This window comes from Aquila chrysaetos, chromosome 8 (assembly GCF_900496995.4).
Source record: "Aquila chrysaetos chrysaetos chromosome 8, bAquChr1.4, whole genome shotgun sequence".
Lineage (NCBI taxonomy): Eukaryota > Metazoa > Chordata > Aves > Accipitriformes > Accipitridae > Aquila > Aquila chrysaetos.
Genome location: NC_044011.1, coordinates 35,931,798 through 35,957,113, shown reverse-complemented (window position 1 = coordinate 35,957,113; position 25,316 = coordinate 35,931,798). Strand labels below are relative to the sequence as shown.

Genomic DNA, 25,316 nt, shown 5'->3' with positions numbered 1-25,316 from the left:
AAGCTAGATCAGGATCTGGCATCCACATGTCAATTAACTTAAGATATCCCTGAATTTTCGTAGGGGTAGTATTTCAGGGTTGATAAGCTGAGCTGAAATGTTATGGAAATGTGGACATCTGTCATATAATGACAGTGAATGCATTTACAAAAGATATACTTGGCAAGCCACCCAATTTAAATTGCTTCAGTTTTTATTTGTTTCATGGGAGGAGGGAGCAAGAGGCAGAGATGGAGAATTGTCAGACATTTCCCCCTTCTAACTCTCTGTCCTTGTAATTTAGCTTTACCTTTTAACGAAGGGGAAAGGAAGTGTTGCAAGGATGCCACTTTGTGAGCAAACAAACTGCCTGGGTCAGTGGGGCTGGAGGCTGGATGCGGGGAGCCGAGCTCCTGGCTTCTGCAGTGAGCAGCCCCAGAGCTGTGAGGCAGGTGTGGTGCAGGGCTGAACCGGAGCCCTTCTGCTCCCTCTCACGTGGGCTTTTCTGCCTCCATTTCCTCATTCTTTCCAAGTCTTTTGATCCTTTGTTCATCTCTTTTTGTTGTTTCTCTTTCAATTCCACTGTTGCTTCAGGCACTTTTGGGGGGTTTTGCATCCTTGCTAGCCTTTTCCAGTCCTGGTACCTTTAAGTGTGAAATGACAGGCATGACCCTTAGGCACGCAGTAGTTCATTTTTAAGTACTTCCAACACTTTCCATTTCCCTCTTTCTTCCCCCTTCCATTAGATTATCACATTTTATTTCAACCCATGTCCAAATCTTTCAAAACCCTTTTTGCTGAGATCTGTGGTTTTTATTTTCCTTCTGCATGGCATGGTTTTAGTTATAAATCTAATTAGAAGATGGGAACTGTTTGGTTAGTATTTTTTTTTGTAAAATCTGTGTCACTCGCAGTCCAATAATGTTTGTCTCTTCCCTTCCATAGCATGTAGAAGAATAGGGAATCCTTCAGCCAAAATGTAATTAAAACCCATCGTACAAACCCATGTTACCTAATCATGTCATTAAATATTTGCTGAAAGTAAATCAACAGCATCCACCCACCTGGTTCTTTCATGTGCTCTCATCCTCAGTTTAAATTAATAGGTCATTAATGGAGTGACTTTAGTTTACAACAGCTGAGGTTCTGACCAGAGTCTTTGTCTCGGGGTGTCCTAAGCATAGCGCTTCCATCTTGGTTGGCACGGGCAGGCTGAATAGCAAGAGTTAATGGGCAAGATACAAATTCAATAAAAACCTGATGTGCAAAAAGAGTTGCAGTTCAGAGAGAAGGACAGATACTTTTTTTTTTCCAGAGTAATTTCCAAAAGTCTGGAGTTAGTTTGTACTCATGATTTTCTAGTAGAGTCCACTGAATCTTCCAGATTTTAAATAGTGGTGGTTTTTATATGTGTGGCCTCCCAAGATTTGGAGGTGCTGCAGCCCAGGGCCTTTTTCTCTTACCAGTTCATTAGCAACAGAGGTTTGTGAAGGGCCTGCTGAAAATGGGTGTTTCTGAAGGTGTGTAGCCAGCAATGGTTTTGGCCACTCGGAAATCTGAGTGTGCTTCAAATACGCTATGAGGATACGTGGATTTCAGCAGTGATATGCAGAAGTAGCAAGGTCTTCTTCTGCTGAGGTCTTTGAGAACAGGAATTATGGTGAATAACTGCAGCATTTTAAAATTGTGTATTTTAATTGACAGGAATGTTCCCTAAAAAAACTGTTGCCATTTAGTTTAGGGTGTTATTAATCCAGCAGAGCAACATACTACAGTTCACTGCTTTCTGTTTTTCCTTTCTCTTCCTGTTTGAAACAAGCTGACAAACACGGCCTGTGTTTTCTTTGAGCTAATGAGGAAATTGAGGGCTGAGGAAATCAGAAAAAAGCTTTGAAAATCAGGTAGTGATTGAACCGGTGTGACATTTACCCAGCAGGAAGAATATACTTCCCAGTAAAGCACTTGCCTCTGGGATAAAAGGCTGCTGGAGAATGAGGTCTTGTGCATTTGCTGAGGTAGGTCTCCGATGGTAAGCGAACAGAGGAATGCCCAGTGGACAGGAAAATCATGTTCTCTCAGAAGCTCTGGTGAATTGTCTGCTACTGTCCTTGGGGCAGAGCTGGACCGTGTTTTTTCCTCCTCAGCTATCCCTGTGAGCCGTGGGGAGGTTGTGAGTCAGGCAGCAAGCGGCATGCTTCCTCTGGAGGAGCTGGCAGACAAACTGCCACTGACTTGAGCTATACAGTGTGCTTTGCGCTACAGTGGTTTTCATTCATGACTATCCTTATCAACAGTATGGATTGAAAAAATGATGTTTTCTACTGGGTCAAGTAAAAAGGCTCATGATTAGTTCTCTCCATCAAAGAATACCCTGTTCTACACAGCGGTCTTTATTCTGACTGTGACCACGGTACAGTGCAGGGTTTGCCTCTGGCACTATGGGAGAATGGCCTGAGTTTCCTTAACATTTTGCAGTCAGTGCAAGGGAGATGCTAAATTTCCATTTATCTAATTTTTTGTTATGTGATATTATGGGGTTGAGTCAGATTTCCTGTGCTTTCTATTCACTAGAGTTGTGTGTTGGCATTAGATTTTTGTAGATTTACTTCCCACAGAAAATGGATCTGCACACTCAGTGATTGCACTCTCTTATCTTCCTGGCAAAATGTACACGGTATATTATGTGAGTTTTACCTGCTTCAGACAATGTGCTTTCTGCAGCAGTATAATCTGCACAGAGTACATGTTAGACTCAGTGGAGGCAACTTGCAAACCGTGCTGTAGCTTGGGCACAAGGGCTGGGCAGGGGTAGTAGGTAAGGTTGGCAGTGTAGGATGAGGAAAAAAGTAAATTATTTCTCAGATATTGATGTTGTGCAGCACTTTTTATTCAAAATTACTCAAGATGTTTAAAGTTAATACAGATTTCAGCCTATGGAGCCATGACTTCATCCCTTCTGTCTTATTTAGTTCCACTTCCACAGCTTTGTTACTGGATAATAAATGAAAAGATTGTCCAAAACATGTGGACACATGGGATGCCTACTTTGAGTGGCTGAGTGGCTGTAAGCAAGTGCTATGTGTGGAGCTAGAGGAGCAAGGGAACAGGATTTCTCTTCCCGTCCTCAAGGTCCTGCTCAGGATCCAGTTGTAATCTGGGTTGGGCAGTGGCAGGGAAGGGACTCAGTGCAAGGAAACTCAGGTCAAGTTCTGGTGGAAGGTTAAAAATGGCCATGCTCCCCAGTGGCAAGCAGCAGCTGTGATGATAGGTCTGAAAAGCGCACTTTCGTCGTCTCCCAAGGCACCTTGTTTTCACACATCACCACTTTGGCAAAGTGCCTTTTCCTCTTGTTTTGCTTCATTGCCTCAGAAACTCGTAATGCGGTCAGTAGTGCCGATGTGTCCTCAGGCTCACGGGCCTTGCCAAGGAACAGGAGACCCACGTTCAGGCTGGTCCCATCCGCATCATCTGCTGGAATAAGCTTCCTCCAAAGAAGGCAGAAGCTGTACTGCCTCTGTGGAGTGGCCTCACCTGAGATAAGAAGTCCCTGAGCTGGACTGCCTTATTTTTTAAGAAAAGCTTATGTCTCTTATCAAGTTCAGAGGGAGGAAGGAGAAGGATGTCCACAGGGGAAATACTAATTTTCAGTCTCCTACCAACATGTGTTGAGGAAGCTGTCTGCTTAAAGCAGTGTGTACACAAGAAGTTTCTTGTTCTCATGAAGGGAGACAAAAATGTGCTGCATATGGCACAGAAGAGGCTGTGGAGGACAGCTGCCTGGAGGAAGGCCTGAACTCTGACAGCAGCACAATTTGCAGGACTTTTGGATTTTCTCATATTCAGGAGGCTTTAGATGTACAATCTGTCCTAATTTTCCCAGCTTTTAATAGCAATATTTATATTTCACCATTCAAAACTGACAAAAATCTTTGCTGGCCCTGGAGTCAGTAAAGAAACAGAAAACAAAGCTGACTGAGGGAATTTATCCTAAACCAGAATTGCTCTGGTCTGCTTTATTACCCCTTTTCCTTCCTCTTTCATTTCCTTTCCCAAAATATAGCATTAAGTCTGCCCAGTCACTAAGAGATCTATAAATCCTTCCCAAAGAAAAATAAGTCCTAAACCTCCCTCCATACATCACAGCAAATTGATAATAGTCATTGATGCAGAGAATTGTAGGATGATACACTGCACGCTGCCCTAAGTGTGTGCCAGTATTGTCAGCCTAGTTATGAGACCCATTAATGCCCACTATTGTGGTTTACACTGCATCCATTGCTTGGCAGGATAGCGGCACTGGAAGATGAGTTTGTGTACCAGATGGGATTTCATATTCAGACTTAAGGTACCCTTTCTGTGGGCTTAGCATATGCAGCGTTCTCTCTCTATTTTTTTTTTTTTTCTTTAAATTAGGGGTGTTTTTTTAATGTGTGATGTTCAGTCCTGCAGGCGATTGCTGGGATCGAGCCTAACATGCTCGGTAGTTGCAAGGGTTCTCTCTGCGATGTGCCCCTTTGGAACTGCTGTGAGCCATGCAGCGTTGGTTACAAAGGCCTGGGCATATCCTGACGGTCGTGCACAGCATTTAAACTTGCTTTGGACTGGGGTACTTTTCAATTAAACATTTTCAGGCAGACTGAATCTCTGAAGTTCAGCCTCACGTCATCTCTCTGTGCCCTTTTTCTCCCACACCCACCTTCATCTTTCCTGTTGTTTAGATTATAGACACCTCCAAAAAGACTGCAACGTGCTATGTGCTTGCTCAGCAGGGCAAATTAGCGCACATCGGGGCACTGATTCTTATCAGAGGCTCTTTCCGCTGTCACTGTTTTTCCTTCAGAAATGCATTTCCCACACATTCCAGCAGGAATTACTGCTACATTATTTCTTAATGTTTCCTACAGTGTTTCTTACTCTGTAAGAAAGGAACTTTTCATCTCTCGATCTTAGAAATATTTTTCTTCTTTATATTCCTCATTTTTTGAAACAAAATTCTGCACGAAGAATGACAGTGAAGAGCAGGTCAGGTTGAAAGCACCTCAGAGGCCTCTACCCGGGCCATCTCTGTCGCTGCAGCTATCACATTGCTGTCCATGAATGCAGCAAGGGTATTTTTAGCACTCCTCTGAAGCAGGCTGCTTGCTCAGGTTACCTCGGCACTGCAGTTGCTCCAGGAGATGCTTTACATCCTGCAAAGTCTGAGGTGACTGAGCTGTAAGAGTTGAGGTAGTTTGCATTTGTTTGGCAGTGTCCTGAAGAACCCTTCCAGGTGTTCACTGGGAGGAGAAAGCCCCTGAGGTTGTCACTGTTGGGTATAAATGGACATCTGGCAGGCAAGCAGGGGGACATGCCCTTGCACCGGAGCAGCCAGAGGCAGGGAAGGAGTGAGCTGGCAGCCCAGACTTCTTGGCTCCTTCTCTGGTTGGCTGCGGCTGAGCTTGTGTTGCAAACCTTGCAGCAATATTTAAGAATGTGAGTTTTGCTGAAGGAACAACCTCCAGAATTATTGGGATAAAATTGGACATTCTCAAAACCTTCCTCTGGAGTTGAAATCATCTCTCTGAACCTTGCAGCTCTTTTGTGAGGCAATGTACCTACATAAGAAATTTTATTACTATGTCCTGATTTTCCAGATAGACACCCTTGAGAGCTAGAGTGTTTGGGTGGCACTCAACAGTAACACTTGAGCTGCCTCACGTGGATCTTGGTTACTGTGGCACGGAAAAGGGGGACTTTGGAGTAAAACATGCCTTCAGTGCTTCTCAGCCTTTTTAAAAAGAACAATAAATAATTGACATCTGTTTTAATTAGTTACCAACCCTTTTCTTTATTAAATAGTTTTTAATTTTTTGCGAAGGATCCCATTAGGATGCCAGGAGGGGCGGAGGGGAGTTACTGCTCTGCAAACGAGCCAGCTAGCGTCAGTGGACATGGCTCAGCCTCTCAGCAGTCTGACTCAGTGGTAAATGCTCTGAAGGTAACGCTCCACCGGTACAGTCCATGCAAAACGTCGTGTCTGTTACTCAACACATGTCTTATTGTCCTGGCAACATTCCTGTGGACACCACTGGGATGTTACTGTCATGAGCGGGATTGTTTTTCTGTTTGTCACTCATTGCATCTGTGGACTGTGTGTTTCTCAGGGCAGGGATCTGGCCCTTACAATGGGGCGATGCCAGCTGTAGCTGCTTTCCAAATTACTTACACTTGTACAGTTTTTCTTTAAAGCTCAAAGTGGTGTTTTTCTGAATAAGGAAGTCTTTCTACTTCATCTAGGATGCATATTTGTTCTCCTGTGGAATATAATGGATTCCTGTAACCCATGCAGAGAGAAATACTTTAATGCAAAGTTAAAGCCAATGCGCATGGTATATTCATAATAAAAGTAGCAAAACTTTGGGCTGAAGACCATGCATCGTGATCCTAAGATCAGTGTTGAAATTTCTTTGAGAGCACAAGTGACTTACTCTGAAGTCAGGGTTGGATTGCAAAGACCTGTGTTGCATTGATAAACAGCAATTGACACAAGCAATTGTAGGGGCAAATTTGCAAGTCCTTACCTATGTCAACAGTGAAACTGTTGCAATTAATGCAACTTAGAAAGCTGTTACAAGATGCAATGGTCTATCAGCTGATCTGAATCAGCAAGTGGCTGAGTTCACTGTCTCACTGCACCGTGGGTGTCAGCTGTGTCCATGCTCCTCTGGCGAGGATTAAAAAGGGATAGTGAGCTGAGCAGAGAGCAGGGACTTTGTATTCCTGTCTCCTAATGCGGGCTCCGGTGTGATTGTTTTCTTGTGCTTTGTGCATGTCTTCTCTCCTATACTTCACTCATTAGCTAAACTGCTTAAATATTCATTCAATTAAGTGGATGTTACTCCCAACCTATACAGATGTTGCAGGGACATACTGGTTACTTGGAGGGGTAGGTTTGCACTCCTCCAGGGGAGAACTAGAAGGGACCTTTGTAGACATTTGCTCTGTTTTTGAGCTTCTTGGAGATGTACAGTGCACACAGTAAGAGCTCAGTAGTGCTGTTGACTTGCCTGGACATCCGAGTTTATGCGCAAGGTGATTATCTTCCACGTGGCTGGGTGACATTGACTTCTCCCCTGTGAAGCCTGAGGAAGTAGGTTTATGCAAGTGAACTGTGCACAAATCACAGCAATCAGATCCCTTCCTGTAACATAAAACCTGGGTGCAGTGCTTCGTCGCAGCCGCCTCACCTGTTTTTCTGGCATCCGAAGGGGTGAAGCAGCAGCAGAGCGCCTGAGCCCCTCTCCATGCACACACAATTGCAGGTCCCCTTCTAATGGCCACCCTGGCCATGTCCTCCTCGGCAGCACTCTGCCCGTGAGCATGCTGGTCTGGCCCTCATCCAGGAGAGGTGTTGGTTCCTGGCTGCTGAGGAGTGCCTGGTTCAGCAGTGCTCAAGGTCCTGTGTGCATCTTCCATATAATTCACCTGCTGCTGCCTAGAAAATAAAGCTATGCCACATAATTTTGTCAAGAGGTCACGCATAATTATCAAAAAAAAGCCTTTTGTAGTTGTCTTAAAATACCCATTGTCAAAAGACGCTTCCCTGAATGGAACATTTAACGACATGCTTTTGACAACCTGTAATAGCTGGTTGGTATAAGTGAAATATTTGAACAATGGCTGATGACTTGGTTGCTGAAGTGGATTGATAAGAAATACACAGAATATAGTTCAGTATAATGTGAAAGCTGAGCTTTTAGTTTGCTAGGAGGTTTTGCAGCAGGCAGAAATAGATATAAATGATACTGTTATATTCAAAATGGAAAGTGAGCTGTCAGCTAAACAGACTGCCCAACCTTCCTTATCCCCAGCCAGGGAGGAGACCCTGCTGTTTCCCAGAGTGAAGCATATGGGTTTGATCCTGCCTTTCTGGGGAATGCAGAGCTCCCACTTGCATCACTTAACAGAATCAGATGCAGGAGGAAGAACAAGCCAAAGTAAGGAGCCTGCTTTTCTTTACAAATTTGGCAATTTGGAATTCATGGAAAAAAGATATAGTCTTTGTTATAAAACCTCATTGTTAGTGCAATCTCCTTCTGCACAGCAAGAAATCTAAAGAGCAGGAAGGTATTTTAAAGTGATGGATCCATAAGAAGACAGAGGGAGGTCATTGCTAAAAATAGTGCTGTTTTTTCCTGAGTAATGAGGAGGCTTTAAAAAAAAAAAATTGCCTGTGAATCTCCCACTGGTGGAGACAGTGGTAAAAGACAGAGAAGAGCTTTGCCATGCAGCTGGTCTGATAAAGAAACTTCCATGACCTGATCCATTGTGCAGGGTGGTTGAAAGAAGAAGTTGCCACGTGTGCATCCCCATGCCTGGACCTTGGTGATCTTCCCCACCCCGCCAGCGGTTATGAGATTATTCCCTATGTGGAAGTGGTATCACTAGGGATATATGAGTAGTTATTTTGTATGGCAGGATGTGTTTGTTTCTTTTTGCAAGTTGTATATGACCAAACTGCATGCTTGTGCGTGGAGGTCTGCATATTCCATGTAGGTTTGCTTTGCAGACCAGGGTTTGTATTTATGGAGTGATGATCGTTACCTACTCTGAATGCCTGAATAACCAAGGGCACAGGCTTACCTGCAAAACTTGCGTTGCATTTTCCTGTCCTGAGTTCAGCGTCACCTACTGGAAACTCCACTATGTCATCTACAAATTAAATGGAGGTACGCTTTAATGGAAGACGAGGTCTGAGGCTGAGTGTAGGAGTTGCTGCAGAAAAGTAAGTGTTCTGTGGTACCCAGGAGGTCAGGCAAGAAGATTTAATGATCCCTCCTGCCCTGAAATCCAGAGCACTGTAATCAGTGTAATTATCTTTAAATGCAATTGGTCAGTTATATATGTATGCCCATACTCGGGAAGGACGCATGAAAGCTTAAATATACTACTGCTCTTATTTGTTGCTGCAAAACAAATTTGTAAAATAAAATTTCCTTTTTTTTTTTTTTTTTTTTAAACATACCCTGGTCTTGGAAGCTCAGGAAAATATAAATCAGCAGGCTGTTAAAGACTCTTAAGACTCTTACCACTACCCTAGTGAGGCAGAAAAAGCTGTGGCTGAAGATATGTGCAGTATGAGTTTAAGGTGTTTAACTTTATATTCCATATGGAGTCTGGAAACACCTGAAGATGCAAAGTATTTTTTGTTTAAATGCTGACAATATGCCCTTGAAGATTATATGTGGAAATTAAGTCAATTGCTGTTTCTGTAATGCAATTACTGTTTTATTAGGAACACTATAATTTTAACATTTTGGTTAGTATTGATCAGAAAAATATATGTGTGATAGTATATCTGGGATAAAGTACTGTATGACTCAGCTGACCTGAATTTATCCTTCATAAGAATAAAATTTGGCAAGTATGATGAAGTCTGGCAGCCTCAGTTTCCCCATCTGTACAATGGCACCTATGCATTTTCCTGCCTACACTATTCCTTTGCAATTTATGGATAAAAAAGCAGTTTCTAACTAGTACATATTTAATAGTAATCCATAAAAGTTCTCATGATGTAAGTGATGACACTTCTAAAATGCTAATATACTAAATTTGACATTATCAATTCATTTTTGTAAATCCCAAATATATACTTGTATTCTGCCTTGTCTCTTTGTTCTCCAGCCATTCAGAGCTCTGCTGCTGGCATTGAAATGCTACCTTTTCTTCTGACTTCTATAATCTATGTCTGATTTGACTATTGATATATTATAATACTTCTAAAATAGTTGGTTATTTCCTTTCTGAGTTTACGTTTTCTTACATTCATCTAGTCCATGTTAAAAGTACAGTGGATTTGTGATAAACTAATTACTATGTTTCTTTTCTTTTGCATTCTCATTGCAGTTCCTTCCAGTTTGTAGCTCACTTTTGCTGCAGCTTTATTCACTGTGGGTGTTTTACACGAAACGTTTCCCATGGCTTCATTTTGCCTGTGAAAACAGTGGAACAATGACAAGTTTCATTTTGGGCTCTATAATTTTGGTGCATAGCCTTGATTGGTACCGAAATGCAATTTGGATGTATCATTCATGTTGTAGGAACTTTATGGTGTTACATGATCATGTTGATGTTTTATTAAGATAACGGATGTGGAAATTGTTTCCTCAGGATGTATGTGCATATGGTGTTGGTACCACCTCATCAACAACATATTTGGGAATGGTTTTGCTTTGTATTTATGTACTTGCATTGTCTGAGGAGAACATGGCAATATGTAGTGGCAGGTTTAGAGGTAGTTTATCATGTATTAGTGAGCATGGAGGTAATTTCAAAGCGCAGGAATGTTTAGATTAGGTCTGGAGGGATGTTCTTCATGATTTTCCTCAGGCCACCGGTAAGTTTTGTTCTCAGGGCTGCAGGACACTCACTTGGGCTGGGAGCCAAAGGGAAGATGGGATATGCCATGTGGGACTGGTGGGGTAGCTGGGCAAGAGGGGTCAGGGAGCCCAGGGATCTCCACGAGTATTTCATGCTGCACATGAACTACCATGGGCCTCAAATGCTACCACAGCCAGCTGGTGACGTAGCTGCTCTCGTCTGCAGTTAGGGTGCAGGTTTCTGCCTGGCTTCCAGGAGAAGATTTCTCTGTCCTTTCCCTCTGGTGTGTTGGAAGTAAGCTAGAAATGAATCGCCATGACTGTATCGTGAACCTCATAGCTGTCCTTTATTCAGTCAAGGTTTCTGCTGAAATTTTGAGTGAAGTTTTTGGTACTGGGCTTTTTACTCTGTCATAACTATTTAAAACACATTCAGGAATGCTGAAGTATTTACATTTTCTTTTGAGTGCTTGTAAATGCAAAGTAATTCCATTAGTGCTGCTTGTGACAAGTCAGTGTTGAACTAGAAGAAAACAACCCTATATGCAAATCCAAAATGCATATACAATGCAGAAGGCCAAATAAATATGTGTGCAGAAGGCAGCAACATGTACAGCTGTCATGATTGTGCCATGAACTGTACATACACCAGCACAAAAGGAGAGTTTGGTGATAAATCTGCAGATATTTAGCCTATATCATCCCATGTTTCTGAAAAGGAGGCAAATAAAATTACTGTGATGCCTTCAAGACCCAGCTATCTCTTGCACTGTATGCACAAGCAAAAGCAGTTGCTGATAAAGATTTCTCCATTTCCCACCCATAAAAATGGCATGAGTATTCCTTTTGACCCCACCTTGTCAATTCTGCTTAGGATGTCAGCTTTCCAGGGCTGTCCTGTATGCGTTTGTCCCTTCCTAGCAATCAGGGGTCATTTGTTCAGCTGGAAATAAAGGACTTTGGGAAGTGTCACCTTTTAGTTTATTGTTGTGTCAGCATTAGCTGCTTGGTAAATATTGTGTAATGTTTATTGACCAGAAAAATTGTTGAAAGGCATATGTAGGTACGATGTGCCTTCTCACAAAAGCTATCCAAGAGACTTTCCTTTTTGGTAATATTGTTAGGAAAATCAGCAACCAAATGTTGGAAAGCAAAGCCTGTCTCATTGTATCCAGCCCTCCGCCATCTCCAATGGCTCAGCCACAGACAGCTGTTTTGGGAGGTTTCACTGAAAACCCATTTTTCATGCTTTCACCATGGCACAGAGTTTCACAATACAGCAAGCATAGCTAAAACACATGCGTATTTTTATGATGATAACTTCTGATTTCAGGCTGCAAGATTCTGGTAATATGGAAAGTTTGCAGGGTTTGGGTTTTACCCACCCATTAGTATTAAAGACAGTTCCCTTTAAAGGACTTCAACTTGTTTGGCCCTGTGTAGTAAGACTGTAGTCTTACTGCTTCCAATATTGGCGTATTTCTGGTTTTCGTGCTTATAATCAGGTTTTCTTCAGCAGAGGCTCAGAGGAACTGGGTTATTTTCCTATCTCTTGCACAGAATAACAGTAGGACTTTGGGGTTGTTCTGCTTTTGCTCATCAGCTGTAGGAGCTGTCTTTTCAGGATGTTGACTTCCCAGGATCCAGCTGCTTTGTGTTTATCCAGTTCCAGCTAATGCAATCTCTTTTCACTCCTGGGCTTTAGGCACTGTTAAGATACAAATAATAAATAATGACAATGGAAAACGGTTTTTGCCTTTCATGACAGTCATATCGCTATTGGTCCAGAGATTAATGAGTGGTTTAGTAGCAGTTATACTTTAGCTGGTTGCTAGTTGATTATTATTAAAGAGAAATAATCTTAAATTGCAATACACAGTATGGTGTAATCACCACTCTTGTTTCTAGTGGCCCCTGGAGGAGATGCCTGGTGATACGACACAAGCTACTGATTCTCCTGCTTGTAATTGGTCAATCTTTTTATAAATCGTTATAAAATACTTCCCTAATTTTGGGGGGTATAACTTCTCTGCATTTTTAATTCCATAATTGTAACATGGATGTTACACAATCATGAATGGGAGTAGATGTGAGTATGAGGAAGGAAACCTTTATAACATACAGTCCACACTAAGAAAAAAATTGCTAACTTCTACTAAATTGTAGATTTCGCTCCAGTTCAAGAAAACACACAAACATGTATAGAAGAGTGACTACATGCACAATTCCTCTGATCTCAAGGAAGAACAAATGAAATAAACACTTGAATGCCTTGCTTGATTTTAAGAGAACAAGTAAATTCTTTGAAAAAGAGGAGAACTGCTCTGTGCTTTTTAAACTGGAAGTGTTTAGACTCCTTTGGACAGAGCTTTGTGCTTCTGAATTGTGTTCTGCGAGAGATGTGGTTTGGGAAATAGTTGAACAAGATTTCAGTTGAGGCCTGTAAATGCCCTCCAGTCTTGTATCTGAAGCATAAAATATCCTGGTGCTGCACTTGCTAGTTCATTTGTCTCTGTTTTTAATCATTTTTACCTAGAAGCATGTGCTTTCTGTCAGAAGGAATGTTGTATCCATTGAGAAATACTCTCTTCTCCTGTTTTATGTCCCTCCCCTCTGTCCTCACCTGTGCTGCATGGTCTGCGTAATGAACGTGTGGTGTTTCCAAATGCATGTCTATATGAACACCAGTACATCTTAACTGGTGATAATGAGATCTCTTTCCATCCCTCCCTTTAGGTTGTGTGGAGGAAACTTGGAGATGCTGCAGGGTCGTGCCCTGGAATTAGACAACATTTGTCAGGAAATCAGTATAAAGGACCTATGTAAAAGGCCCTGAGCCAGTCCTCTCTCTGAAAGGAAAAAGTTTGAACTGCCGACGAGAGAGAAGGAACTGACTGTGTCCACAGCGACTTCCCAGCTGACAACAGGCTGTCTGTATGCAGTACAAGAGACTTTGCTGGAAACGAGGAGAGATTCTGCACAGAGGTCTTTCAGGGGAGCCAGGTTGTCAGTGTCCCCTGAATACTGCTGTTTCAGTATACTGGCTAGTGAAACGCTGCCGCCACATCATCACTTCAACACACCATGTTTAGAAGCACTGAGGTATTTCCATCCTAACTAAAAGATAATTGAGATTCTGCAGGAGTTACATGAAATAAGTTTTATTTTGGTTAGTTACAGTGAATCTCTAATAAGTCTGAGTGAATTTTCCACTGGATTTAACAGAGGTTTTTCACCAGACTGGAGAGAGACATTGATAAACTGTGCCTTTGGTCTCTGCAGTTTTGAGAAAGTCTTTTCTTAGTAACTCACACTTCAGTCTGTAAAGTATCAGTTAATGGTGCTTAGGCAATTTCCAGGTGATTTTTTTGCTTTGGTAGAATACCTGCCTTTGGAGGTGCTAAAAGACCATAAAGTCTCCTAACCAGCCAGTAGTGTAGCATAACTACAGTACTTGTAGTGAAACACAATTTCTTTCTAAATGAAAGTAAAGATAGCTTTCTTTTCAATTCACTTTGCACATCTTCTGAAGACGTGTGTGGTGTTCGCAGCCCTTTAATGAACAGAATACTTAGGTGTCACTATTACAGGTCTCAAATCAAAATTTCCATCAGAGTTTTTTTCGGAAAGTATTTTCCAATTGTCAGGATGCTAATTTCTACTGTTTAATTTAGAGACATGCTGGTTTATTTAACAAGAGTCTCTAAGGATCTCAAAGATTGCACTGCATTATAAAAAAGCTTTTCTTGCCACTGTAGCATTCTTTCAAAGAAAAAGTTTTTATTATACTCAGAGCATGTCTTTATTATGAGGCAAAAAGCTCTTGTTCAGATTGCCTGAGATTTGACCAGATGGCGCCCTAGATGTGCTTAGTTTATTTTTATCTATGTGTATGATAATAGTTGTGTGTATTGAATTGCAATGATAGGTATTTTGTGTATATCTAAAAGCAATGATAGTTTCATGTATGAATGTGCAACAGGCTTGTGACTGAATGCTGTTGCTTAACTTTTTACCATAGCTGAGCATCAAAAAGACTAATAAAAGTTAAATAAAAAAAAGGAATGCAACAATTCCGGGGTTTCTGGTTTGTTCTTGGTTACTAAGATTTGAGCCAAAGTCAGAACCTCTGTTTTCTCTGAGCTTGCAACATGCTGTATTCGTGGGCTATTTGCAGTAGAATGTAGCTCGGTTGCTGTACTATTTTTTGTTATATAGGACTATGATGTAAATCTGCTAACTGTCTTCAAAAAAAGTGTGTTAATTTGCAGCAGTAATTATATTAGTTTCTGTTGTTATTTTTACTTGGTACCATTCGATGTAAGGCCTCTGATCCAGCATTGCTTTCTCGGGCAAAACTCCTGTTCACTCTGTCTCCTTGAGTTGGAAATGCAGAATCCAGCCTTCCATTTTGAAACATTGCACTCTTGCATAAATTCTTATATATAATCCAGCCCAAACAGTTGTCTGTTATATTTACATGTTGTTTTCTCCCATACATATTGTTTGCATAGTTAAACTTCAATTGTTGTATTCCTATATATCTATATATATGTATGAAAAAATGTAAAACATGTACTTGTGCCTGCAGTATGTATGTGCAGGGGCTAACCTGAGGGACACTGGTCTTTTGACACTACACTTGTGTAAATTTTGATACTGTATTAAAACTATTTTTTTACAGTTCTGCATACAATTGGGTATCAAGTATCTGTGTTCATCTTAGCAACAGTAATAAATTATAGAATCTCACTGTTGTTTGCTCTCCTTTAATGACCGAAGCCGTGAGGTGCTTGGGCTTGCATGCAGTTTGCTTTGAAGGAGCTGTTTGAAGTGTTTCCTGCTCGGTTGAGAAATTAGCTGCATGTTATGCATTTTTGTTCACTTTCTCTCCAGGTGTCTTAAAAAATCCCAGATAGGTGAGCTTCCTTCTATCTTTTATGCTAAATGAGGTAGCTACTGTATATAGACAGTGGGGTGCCATGGGGCAGGTCCAGGTTGCCACCAGCTGTGTGCCCCAGGTGCGACGTGTTAAGTCCCCAGCTGTGCTGCAAGGGCAGCTGCTGGGCACCTGTGCGGGGCCCTTCCTCCCTGCTTCTTGCACAGCACAGCTTTGAGGCGAGGACAGGGCAATATGGCGCTCCCGGTGCCGTTTCACCCAGGTAAGAGACGCAGACATGTTTGTGGTACTTGGGGAGGCTGGTTGTGTCCCGCTGTGTGTCGGTGGCCTCCTGTACCCACCATATCTCTGGCCTGGGACTGGGCTCCCTCATCCCCTCGTGGGCTGCACGTGTGTCAGGGGACAGTGCAGCGAAAGGGCTGCCTATTACTGCTTGTGCTGGTGAGCAGAAAACTTGCACTAAATTTTCTGGAAAAAAAAAATACTTAGTACAATCAATATCTTGAAGCTAATAAATCCTGTGGGTGCTCCTAAAAGTGCAGCTTACTGAGAGGAGAAAGTGGGCAGTGTGTGGAAAAGAGGGTCAGTGCTCTCGAGGGGTCCTGTAGCCTGCTGATATGTCTCTGCACTAATGAATAAAAACTGCTGTAGTAGTTACAGATCTTCATCTCATCTGTCTTGGTCTCTGCCCACATGGTTAGGCGTTTCTCAGTAAAATGTAATCGCGCCAAGCCTCATGGACTCCTTGTTCCGTTGTTTTTAGCAAAATTCTGCTTCAGTCGAAAATTTGCACGTGTTGTTACGGGGCCATTCCCAGCTTCTGAGCTGAGCATGAATGAGCTATAAAATTCACCATATGAGTGAATTTGAAATAGCACTTGTGTAGCGGGTGTAGTGAGTGGATTTTACATTCCGGAGTAGAGAAGAGCTGCCTGGCTGAAGGCTTAGAAGGTGAAGAATGGCAGTTTGTTTTTCAGCAAGTGAATGGTTTCAGCAGAGCCTGTTCCCCAAAGGTTGCAGTTGATGGACATGTTTATGAACACGGCATGAAGCCAGTGTGCCCTTTTTAACGTTTTGAGCACAGCCAGCCCAAACAGCCTCTGCGGCATGGGGACGGTACCCGGCCCTGCACTCCTTCATGCTGCCCAAACCTCTCAAACACCAAATGCTCCACAGGCTTTCCATGTTGCTGTCGGGAACCTCCCCAACAAATACCACTCTTGCCAGGGCACTGGTTTGTTTCATTCTTTGTATGTTTTTGAAGTCTCAGGGTGGTATGAATTCTTTATACTGATCTCACCAGGTTGATACAGAAGAAGGTGGCTCAGCCACTTTTTTCCCCACTTTCAGGAGAGAAAAAGTCTTGATAAGACTGTCCTTTATTTTGAATTCCTGCAGAATGGACTCACAAATACAGCTACCAGGTATATAATGCCAAGACCTCCTTATACCTCCACACTTGTGTTTTGCAGGCTCAGGTGAACTATGTACACAGGGACCCCAGCCATGAATGTCCCCAAGCCAGCAACTAGATCTGTGGCTCTAGTCATCCAAAAACCTGAAGGTAAGAACATCTGACTCGATAGTAGCTATGCCTGGATTTAATAAAAAGAGGTTCTGCATTATTTAATCAGCCAGCGAACAGGCATTTGCTGGGATGCCTCATGGTTATGGTACTTTCTAGCACGTGCAGTCAGGCCCAGAAGTGAGTCACGAGATGGCGTTTGCCAGAGCTGGCAACTCACATCTGGTATATGCAGTATTGGGAACGAGGAGGAAGGAGCAAATAATTTTCTTGCTAGTAATGACTCTTTTTTTTCTTTCTCTCTTTTTTTTTTTTTTTTTTTTTAAAGAACCTCTCTCTCCTCCTCCTTGGTGACTCCAGACTCTTTATGGGTTCTTTTGTCCCAGAAATAGCATGCTGTGGCTGAGATTTTTGATATGTGGAAGAGAAACTTTCATTGTTATGAAAACCCGAATACTGGGGCCACTTCACAGAAAGATCAGAGAGGAGAGGAAGGCTTAGTAAGACTACATAGGATGCTCCTGGGCACTCCTGCTGACTTTGGTGGAGGGTCAAGCAACCCAAAAATGGTAGTGTGACTGAAAATAAAGTTTTAAATAGTCTTACATAAATAAAAATATTATCATGTTTTAAAAACTTGAGAGAACGTGGACCAGAGACATAAGCCTTACTTGAATCTTTCTTAACTGAGAAAGCTCAGACACTTCCATGGGAGTAATTAGAAAACTGACAAATACTCACGGGGGATGATGAAAAATAAATAAAACCATAGCATCTTCTGATATTGATACGAGGTTTTTGCTGGCCATGCTGGAGCAACGCTGTGGGTAGGTCCAGCCTTGTCCAAGCGTTACTGGTTCTTCTCATGCTACTGCCTGCTGGGGAAGGACCCCAGGGACTTCATTACGTGCTTCCATCTGAAACAGCTTCCTAAACACCTGGTTCACAAAGAAGTGCCAAAATAAAAATAATAATTAATTATTTAATATGTTTGTTAGAACATGATAATTACTCTCTACTTGAATAGGAATTTGTTATAATTATCTCTTCAATGCAGTGGCCATGGCCCTGAAGTTTGAAGTTGCTTCTGTGGGTTTTTCCCCACCACTGTGAATAGGTTGAAGTAAATTTTTAAAATAATTTATTTATAAGTGTTCAGGTGAAACAGTAAAGGAAAAAATAGCATTGGGAACCCATCTGCAGGCTCTGGAAAGAAAGAGGACAAAGAGAAGGTGGATGGGGACTTGCCTTGCCGGGATCCAGGCTGCAGGTGAATCCTCGCAGTGTTTAGGTGACTAGTGGTACAACCCATTTGCTATGCAACTCAGCTGTGTGTATGGTAATCATAGAGGCCTGAGAGAAAGGCTGTGTGAGAAAGAAGGTGGTTTAATGTTTTCACATGTGATTTTATTTTATTTTTTTTAGCATTGCTCTTGATAAATGCCAGGGGACAGGGTTGGCCCATGAGCAGTAGCGTTCCCTGGGCCTGAACACCTCAGCCGTAGAGCAGAAGGGGGTCGATGGCATGTTTTTTTCAAGAAGCTTTGAAAGTCCCTAGTGACACGAGGACATCTTGGCTAAGGCGAGTGCGCTGAGCCCTGTTAAACAGTGGCATCACTCATGGCTTAAGTGTAAAGGTCAGAGAGTGAAAGGAAAACACTCTCTTGGGTTTTGTGGTGGCCTTTCAAAATAGGATCCAGTTTGTTGTCAGAGTGGTGGGAATTGGCCTGAACGTCAGTCTGTGGCATGGGGCTGTCGAGCTGCTCTGTTTTCACAGGCATTAGACTTCATAAGAGAAGAAATACACAATCTAAAAATATGTTATTTTTCTCCCCCCGCTGAAGGGGAAGTGTTCACAGACTGATGCATGTGCCCATTTAGAAAGCCCCAGAGCACCCCAGAGCCTACCCTACACAACCTTGAAAATCCCAGGAAGAGCATGCCATGAAACACGGAAACGTTTCCATGGGAACTGTACTTCTAGTCCTGCTAATAAAACGGACCTATAACACAAATGATAACAGGTCCCAATTTCTGCACCAAACTACAAACAGTGAACGCTACAAAGGGAACCGGTAAAGAGCAGAAGTGTAAATCAACAAAACTGCTAAATTAGGTACATACGTGCCTCTCTACAAAAAACCACAACCATATTAACAAAGCCCTCCGGGGGGGGGCAGGGGGGGAGATAATTTTAATTATAGCACATCCAGCCAACATAAACCCCATGGATTGTGTGAAATCAGGTTTGTTCTTCTGATACGCAGCAGGAAACCCTGTAGCAGATCAAATATGTTCAGGGAGGCTGTCTTGCTAATTGCCGCCCCTAGCTGAGCCAAAGAAAACTATTTAGACAAAGGAGAGAATTCACTTTTTATTTAGTATTAATTATGAAATAGCATGTCTGGATGGGCTTCACAATAACACTACATTTCCTGGGGAAAAAAAAAAATGTAGTTCTAATCCTGTGAAATAATTGGAGAATTAACCCCTTGCTTCAGGCTGCAGCCCCAACATGTGCTTACAATTAAGTGCAAGATGAATGATGCCTTGAATAAGGCCTTGCCTTCAATCACAGCAGATTATGAAACTCATTTTAAAGCTGCCTTTACAAGCATTCTTCTGTGTTCTCACCGTACACTTATGTTAAAGCAATGCATTCTTTTCTTTTGTTGTGACTTTCACACTTCCTCTTGGTTTTTATTTTTTAAGCCTGTTGTTACGGCCAATTTGCAGCATCCATTTGGCTTCTCACTAAATATTCTGGAGTTTTGCACCGGGTATTTTGGGGCTTGGATGTGTCACTTGGGCACTCTCGCTTTGTGCTGCCAACAGCCTACCAAACATCGACTGGAGGTTTTATTTTCCTCCTGTGCTTTTCTCCTGCAGCATGCGAGTGGTGTCTCGGAGCAGCTTAGCTGAACATTAGCATTTGTAGCCATGGACAAACAAAACCAAAGTGGCAGGGAAGAAGTTGTGATACTGAATGCCAGAAGTGAGTTCTCAGACTTGGTTAACCACCTTCCACACTTGGGCAGCAGGACTGGAGTCACTGATGTTCAGGCTAGGTGGTGGTGTGGCCCAATAGAAAAGGGGAGCGATGACGAACGTACAAGTATGTGCGGCCAGGTTTGTAGGAAGTGGATGAAAAGATGGAGTAGGAATTGGCTGAGGTTGAAGGCTGCTTCTTACCATTGTGTAACAGGTCCTAGTGATTACTCTGGTTTTGCTTTCTTTTACATCAAACTTCAAATATGTGTAACTGCGAAAACTGCTTCTTGGACACCTTCTGCTCTGGGTGGTTCCATCTAGAAAGAAAAATCATCCACAGCATGGGAAGAAATCTTCTCTTCAAGGGAACAAGATATCATAAATAGCATGAGGACCTCTAAATCTCAGACTTTGTGGTTCAGCTTCTGTCTTGCTGAATGACAATGCCCTCTGCCCTTGCTTAGCTGCCTCCCAGCACCCCTGTCCGTCAGCTCCCTGAAGAAATGTTAGTCTGTTGGTGTGCATAGTGTCATCCTTCTGCGCTGGGGCAACGCGCCTTGCTGGCAGGACTGCCGGCAGCCTTAAATGGCCAACAAGTCTCTAGGGCTGGAAGGAGAGCATATGTTAGATGCCTTTACAGCTGAAAACCCTTTAAAAAAAAAAAAGCTCATCGTAGCCATTGAGCCTTTCGTAATGATGCATGAATTAAGAGCTGCTACGGAACTTATTCACAGTATAGTAAGAGAATAGTATATGTTATTAGTTTCCTAGTTGTCAGGATCAATATTTAGCATGGTACAGCCTCCCTTTTGCTCAGGTGCTCACACATGCTCTGTGGGTCTGCATGCAGGTACACATATACACACACACCAGGCTTTATTTGAAGGTCATTGAAACAAACAGGACTTAGGTTAGCTTATGGTCTGGTGCATGGTGCAGTTAGAGGGTGTTGCAGATGGCGTCTTGCACTCTTCTGAGCAAAATCAGTTCTCTGCTATAATGCCCAAAGGGCGGTGTATTTCTCTTGATAAGGCTCCCAGCACAGTTTCTCAGCTTTCCTGATCAGAGTACTGGTACCAGTTAAGAACTCAAAGTAAAATCAAAAGCAGAAAGGTTTGTAGCCAAACTGCTTATTTGTATCTTGGCATTCAGTGGCATCTGAATGATTGATTTTAAAGTAAAACACGCTCCTTTGGGCTGGCCTGCTCCCTGCAGACAGGTAGAGCACCTCATGTCCAGATGAAGTAACCTATAGCTAAGAGGACTCCAAGCTTCTTCATTTAATTACAGTAAATAAATGATGTGTACTGTTAAACAAAACAAAAGTTTTTGCCTCCCAGAGATTAATTATAGCTAGAAATTTTTCTTCATCTTAATTTTTTGCTAATAACTTTAAAAGGGGGGAGAAGAGGTAAAATAATGATGAATGATTAAACCTTGTCTCCATAAATCCCATTAATAACATTAGGAGCAAAATCAAATAGGTGTTGAAGGAGGTACACTCTGAGATGGCTTCACTAGAAGGGCAAAACTACATACCTAGCACATTACTGTTTGTTTCTGTACAGGAAGATAACCACTCTGTATGGAAAGGTGCCACAGACCATCAAGAAGTGCCAGCAGTCCCCATAGTTCAGGTGCACCCTTGCTGCATCCCATGGGGAGAGCCTGGCCAGCTTGTCCCTAGACCAAGGGCTCGATGGTGCAAAGCAGAGCTGCCATCATCCTTTGCCCGCTTGGAAGGGGTTGTTTGGGCTTGATGCACTGCATGTGTTCTGCAGCCATGTGCATAACTGGGCGGACAGGGAGAAAGGCAGGAAGGCACCAGTATATTTCTGTAATCATAAATTATGCCATATGTTACCTGGAGTTCAGTCTCTAAATTCTGCATTGACCCCAATAGCATGTGGCTGTAATTAAGCTGTCTGCCAGAGCAGGTCTGCCCGGTGATTACACGTCAGGGCCTGACTGCACGTGACAGTGGAGGAAAGGGGTCAAGCACATGAGGACCTTGACAAGCCGCTTGTGAACAGACGAGCTGTTACCACAATTTAATCAGGCTTTGGAAAACATGCTGAAACAATTCATAACAAGTAAACAGGATAGGAGTGGCCTGCAATCACCTGCAGGGGAAGCTGTTGCCGTTGGCCATGGCATGTGCAAGCGGCTGAGTGCCAGCGGGGAGCTGTGTGGGCCACGCTCTTGGGCTAGACCATACCAGATGTGCAGGGTTCATCCCTGTGCGTTGGTCACCCCTTACCAACCGCAGTGTTGCTCTGTGTTTGATCCTCTTGGATCATCCTCATTGTGAAAAAGTTTTCCTTATATCTGCCCAGAATTTCCTGCGTTCCCATTTGTCTCTCATCCTTTCACTGGGCATCTCTGGGGAGAGATGCATGCCTCATGCTCCAGCTTCCAGCCATCCTGGTGGCCTCCGTGGACTCATTCTGGTATGTCCATGTCTATCTGGGGAGCCCAAAACTGGACCCAGCACTCCAGATGTCTCACCAGTGCTAAGTAGAGGGGAAGGATCACTTCCCTCAGCCCTATTTTATAAGCTCTATAATACCGTGGTGACAAAGACTATGTTGGTACCTGACAGAATGGAAACTACAGGAATATTAATATACAGCATCCATAATCCATATGTGCTTATGTTAAGTAATAACTTTACTGTGTCCATCAAAATGTTTCTGCAAGCGCTAATAGAAAACTGAGATTGATGTAAAGGCAGATATGTGCCAGGAGTGTGCAATAAACATGCTGCTCTAAAGTAATTTTGGAGAAATTTTCAGATTAAAAAAAGATAGAGTGGTTGCCTCAACAAAAGGGAAAAAAAAAAAAAGTGGCTACTTCAGACTGAGTAGCTTCCCTCGGCCCTTTGAAGCTCTTCCCTTTCTCAGATGAAAGGTCCATGTGACCATATACTTGACTTTTTCCCTGCTAATATCCCTGCCTTAGCAGGAAGAAGGAACAATAGAGAGAAGATGGGTTTTGATAACATTCAGACAATGATCTGGTCTGCTCCTGAGCGGTGCTGAGACTAGCGCAGATAAGGTTTTATCTTTGATCTTGATGAAATAATTGATGCTCAGGATCCATCAGCGATGCTCATGTGTCAGTTGAAAATTTCTTCATCTGTTTTGGTTCTGTGCTGTTGACAAAGGGACCGAGGGGCTTGTTCCTGCCCCTGTCTCCGTCCCAGGGAGGCGTTAGCAGACCCTGAGGACTCTCGCTTCTCAGGGTCAGCGCTGCAAGGTGGAGGTTTTGTGATTTTGGGATCATGTCAGGATGTCTGCGTGGCTGGTAATGGTGTCTTGTTGCCAGTCACTACGGGACACACCCTGGCGTGCCAGCTCCGATCTGGCCACGCTCGGGCTTAGCCCTTGTGCTTTCTATGTCAGAACTGGCGAGGACAGCAGGGCTGGGGGGGTCCTCTCCCCTCTGGTCTCGCAGGGCTGTTTCTCACATTTTTTTTCGTCACGCCTCGCTGCCAGGTGCCATTTTGTCTGATCTTAAACTCGCTTCCCCTGAGGTGCCTCTGGTGAGGCTGAGGGGCTGGGCGGAGTCCTGGGCTGGAACCGGCCGGAACCGGCTGGAACCGGCCGTGCCCGCCGGGGGGCAGCCCCTGCCTCTCCTCACAGCACGGACGACGCCCGGGCACCCACAGCCAGTGCAGGTACTTGCAATATATATTAAAAAAAAGCACCTGAATTTTCACACGAAGGGGTAGGTGGAGTCTCACGATGAGCTCTGCCTTGTCTGGGTGGGCTGAACTACCTGCCGGTCCCCTTGAAGGCAGGCATGAAGGACATGGCACCCGGCCCTGTGGTGCCCAGACTGTGTTGTGGGCAGAGCCTGCTCCTCCCTCCCCAAACTGTCCCCCTTTGTGAGTATTTCTCCAAGGTGGTGTTAAGGTTTGGGAAGTGCCTAGAGCTCTGTAACTCTGTGCGTGTGAAGGCAGAACCCCGTCTCCCCGCCAGCTGACCTGTGTGAGTCTGAAGGGGAAAAAATTGGTTTGAATTTGGAGATTTCCAGTCATAGAGGGAAAAGACTATTTCCTTGGGCAGAACGGCATCTACCTAAATAATTTGTTCCTCCGCTTACTGCCCATGGTTAACTCTGCACGCTCAGCAGCCATCGGTATCAAAGATCAAGGAAAACTTTTTGAATGCACGTTATAAAAAAATGTGTTCTAAGTCACATTGGCCGCATTTCAGTTTTCTGTCATCATAGAAACTATATAAACAGCAAAGTCCATAAATCAGAGCAATTGCAAGAGGGACAGATATTTAGTCTAATTATCCCATGCTATTCGTTTGGATGGGGAGGAAATACTAGCAGACTGGGTTTTTTTTTCCTAGGAGTAATTAAATACGTTCCCTAAAAGGTTTCTGACTAAAGTGCCACATTTGTATTTCCTATTTCACATGTTATTAGGCTCTGAATTCTGGTGGTCTGAACAAGAGGAGCTAAAACTATATAAATTATGGGATGGTATTAGAAGAGAGCTGTATAACCAATCCAAAATAATGCTCTGGCTTGGTCTCTGTTCAGATGTGTCCTGTAACTTTTCATTCTTTACAGAGAAATAAAGATGACCAAAGGGCAGGAAAAACATGACTGCAATGCCAGAGTCTTAGCTGAACTATAACTGCACACAAACCCACATTTTTATTCTGTTTTCAATTACCTGAGTGATCCGTACAATATTTAAACCCACCAGGAAAGGTAGCGCCGGTTTAGCTGGGTGGATAGTCATTTAAAAGAAAGGACCCAATTCCCTTCACATTTCTATTGCTGCTTTAGGGACACAGTCCTGTTAACTGGGATTTCATGGGTATAAATGACTGGAAAATTATCTCAAAATGATGCATTTTCTATTCTCGTTTTGGTGTGTCTGTTGCGATTTCCTTAGGAGTAGGTAAATTACATGGAAATTGTCAAATTTAATAATTAAAAAGATTTAAAATTCAATTTAACCTGGCAAGTCCTTTCTTGTGGTGAAAACACCTGAAAGAGTTATCTTGAAGCAATGGTTACTACAATTGGTGGAAACGACATGTCCATCATTTGTGACTGTTGGTAAATCACTATCGCTGGCGGCTGCTGGGAACAGCCTAAGGCCCAGGAAGGGAACCAGAGATTGTAAACCTGTAACTATGGTAAAAATGGTAATGCATGTTGGAAGGAAATGACAAAGCTATTCCAATAAAAGGTGAATACACTAGGTAAGGTACTGAACTAATGCCATTTGATATACCTCAGCTGTAAGTGGATTTTCCCCTTCTGTACCTCCTAGGAAAATTTGGTCCATAAACAGTAGAAATCTAACCATTGTGATCAAAAATGGTTGTACTTCGCAGGTGCTCTTGCTCTTATAAATAACTGCAGTAGAGCTTAGTAGAACAATTAGGTATTTATCAAAGTGATACAGCTATGGTACTTGACAAACTATACAATTCTAGTTGAATTACATCAAAATACAGCCATGTTGTTAACAAAAAAAAAAAGATCTACTGGGTGAAGTGCAGTGATCTATACTTTGCAATTAAATATCACC

At 42.9% G+C, this 25,316-nt stretch overlaps 1 protein-coding gene across 4 annotated transcripts in view; it reads left to right on the top strand.

The window, feature by feature from the left end:
* Positions 1 to 15,089, top strand: part of CCDC85A (coiled-coil domain containing 85A) — an 81,999-nt gene extending 66,910 nt beyond the window's left edge. For 2 of the 4 annotated variants that reach the window (XM_030022396.1, XM_030022397.2), the window contains 2 exons: positions 5,837 to 5,956; positions 13,074 to 15,089. In XM_030022396.1, coding sequence (XP_029878256.1) covers positions 5,837 to 5,956; positions 13,074 to 13,163 — 210 coding nt within the window. In that variant the 3' untranslated portion in view covers positions 13,164 to 15,089. The remainder of the gene's footprint in view (positions 1 to 5,836; positions 5,957 to 13,073) is intronic. The other 2 variants (XM_030022399.1, XM_030022398.1) reach the window with 1 other exon arrangement.
* The last annotated feature ends 10,227 nt before the right edge of the window (positions 15,090 to 25,316 follow it).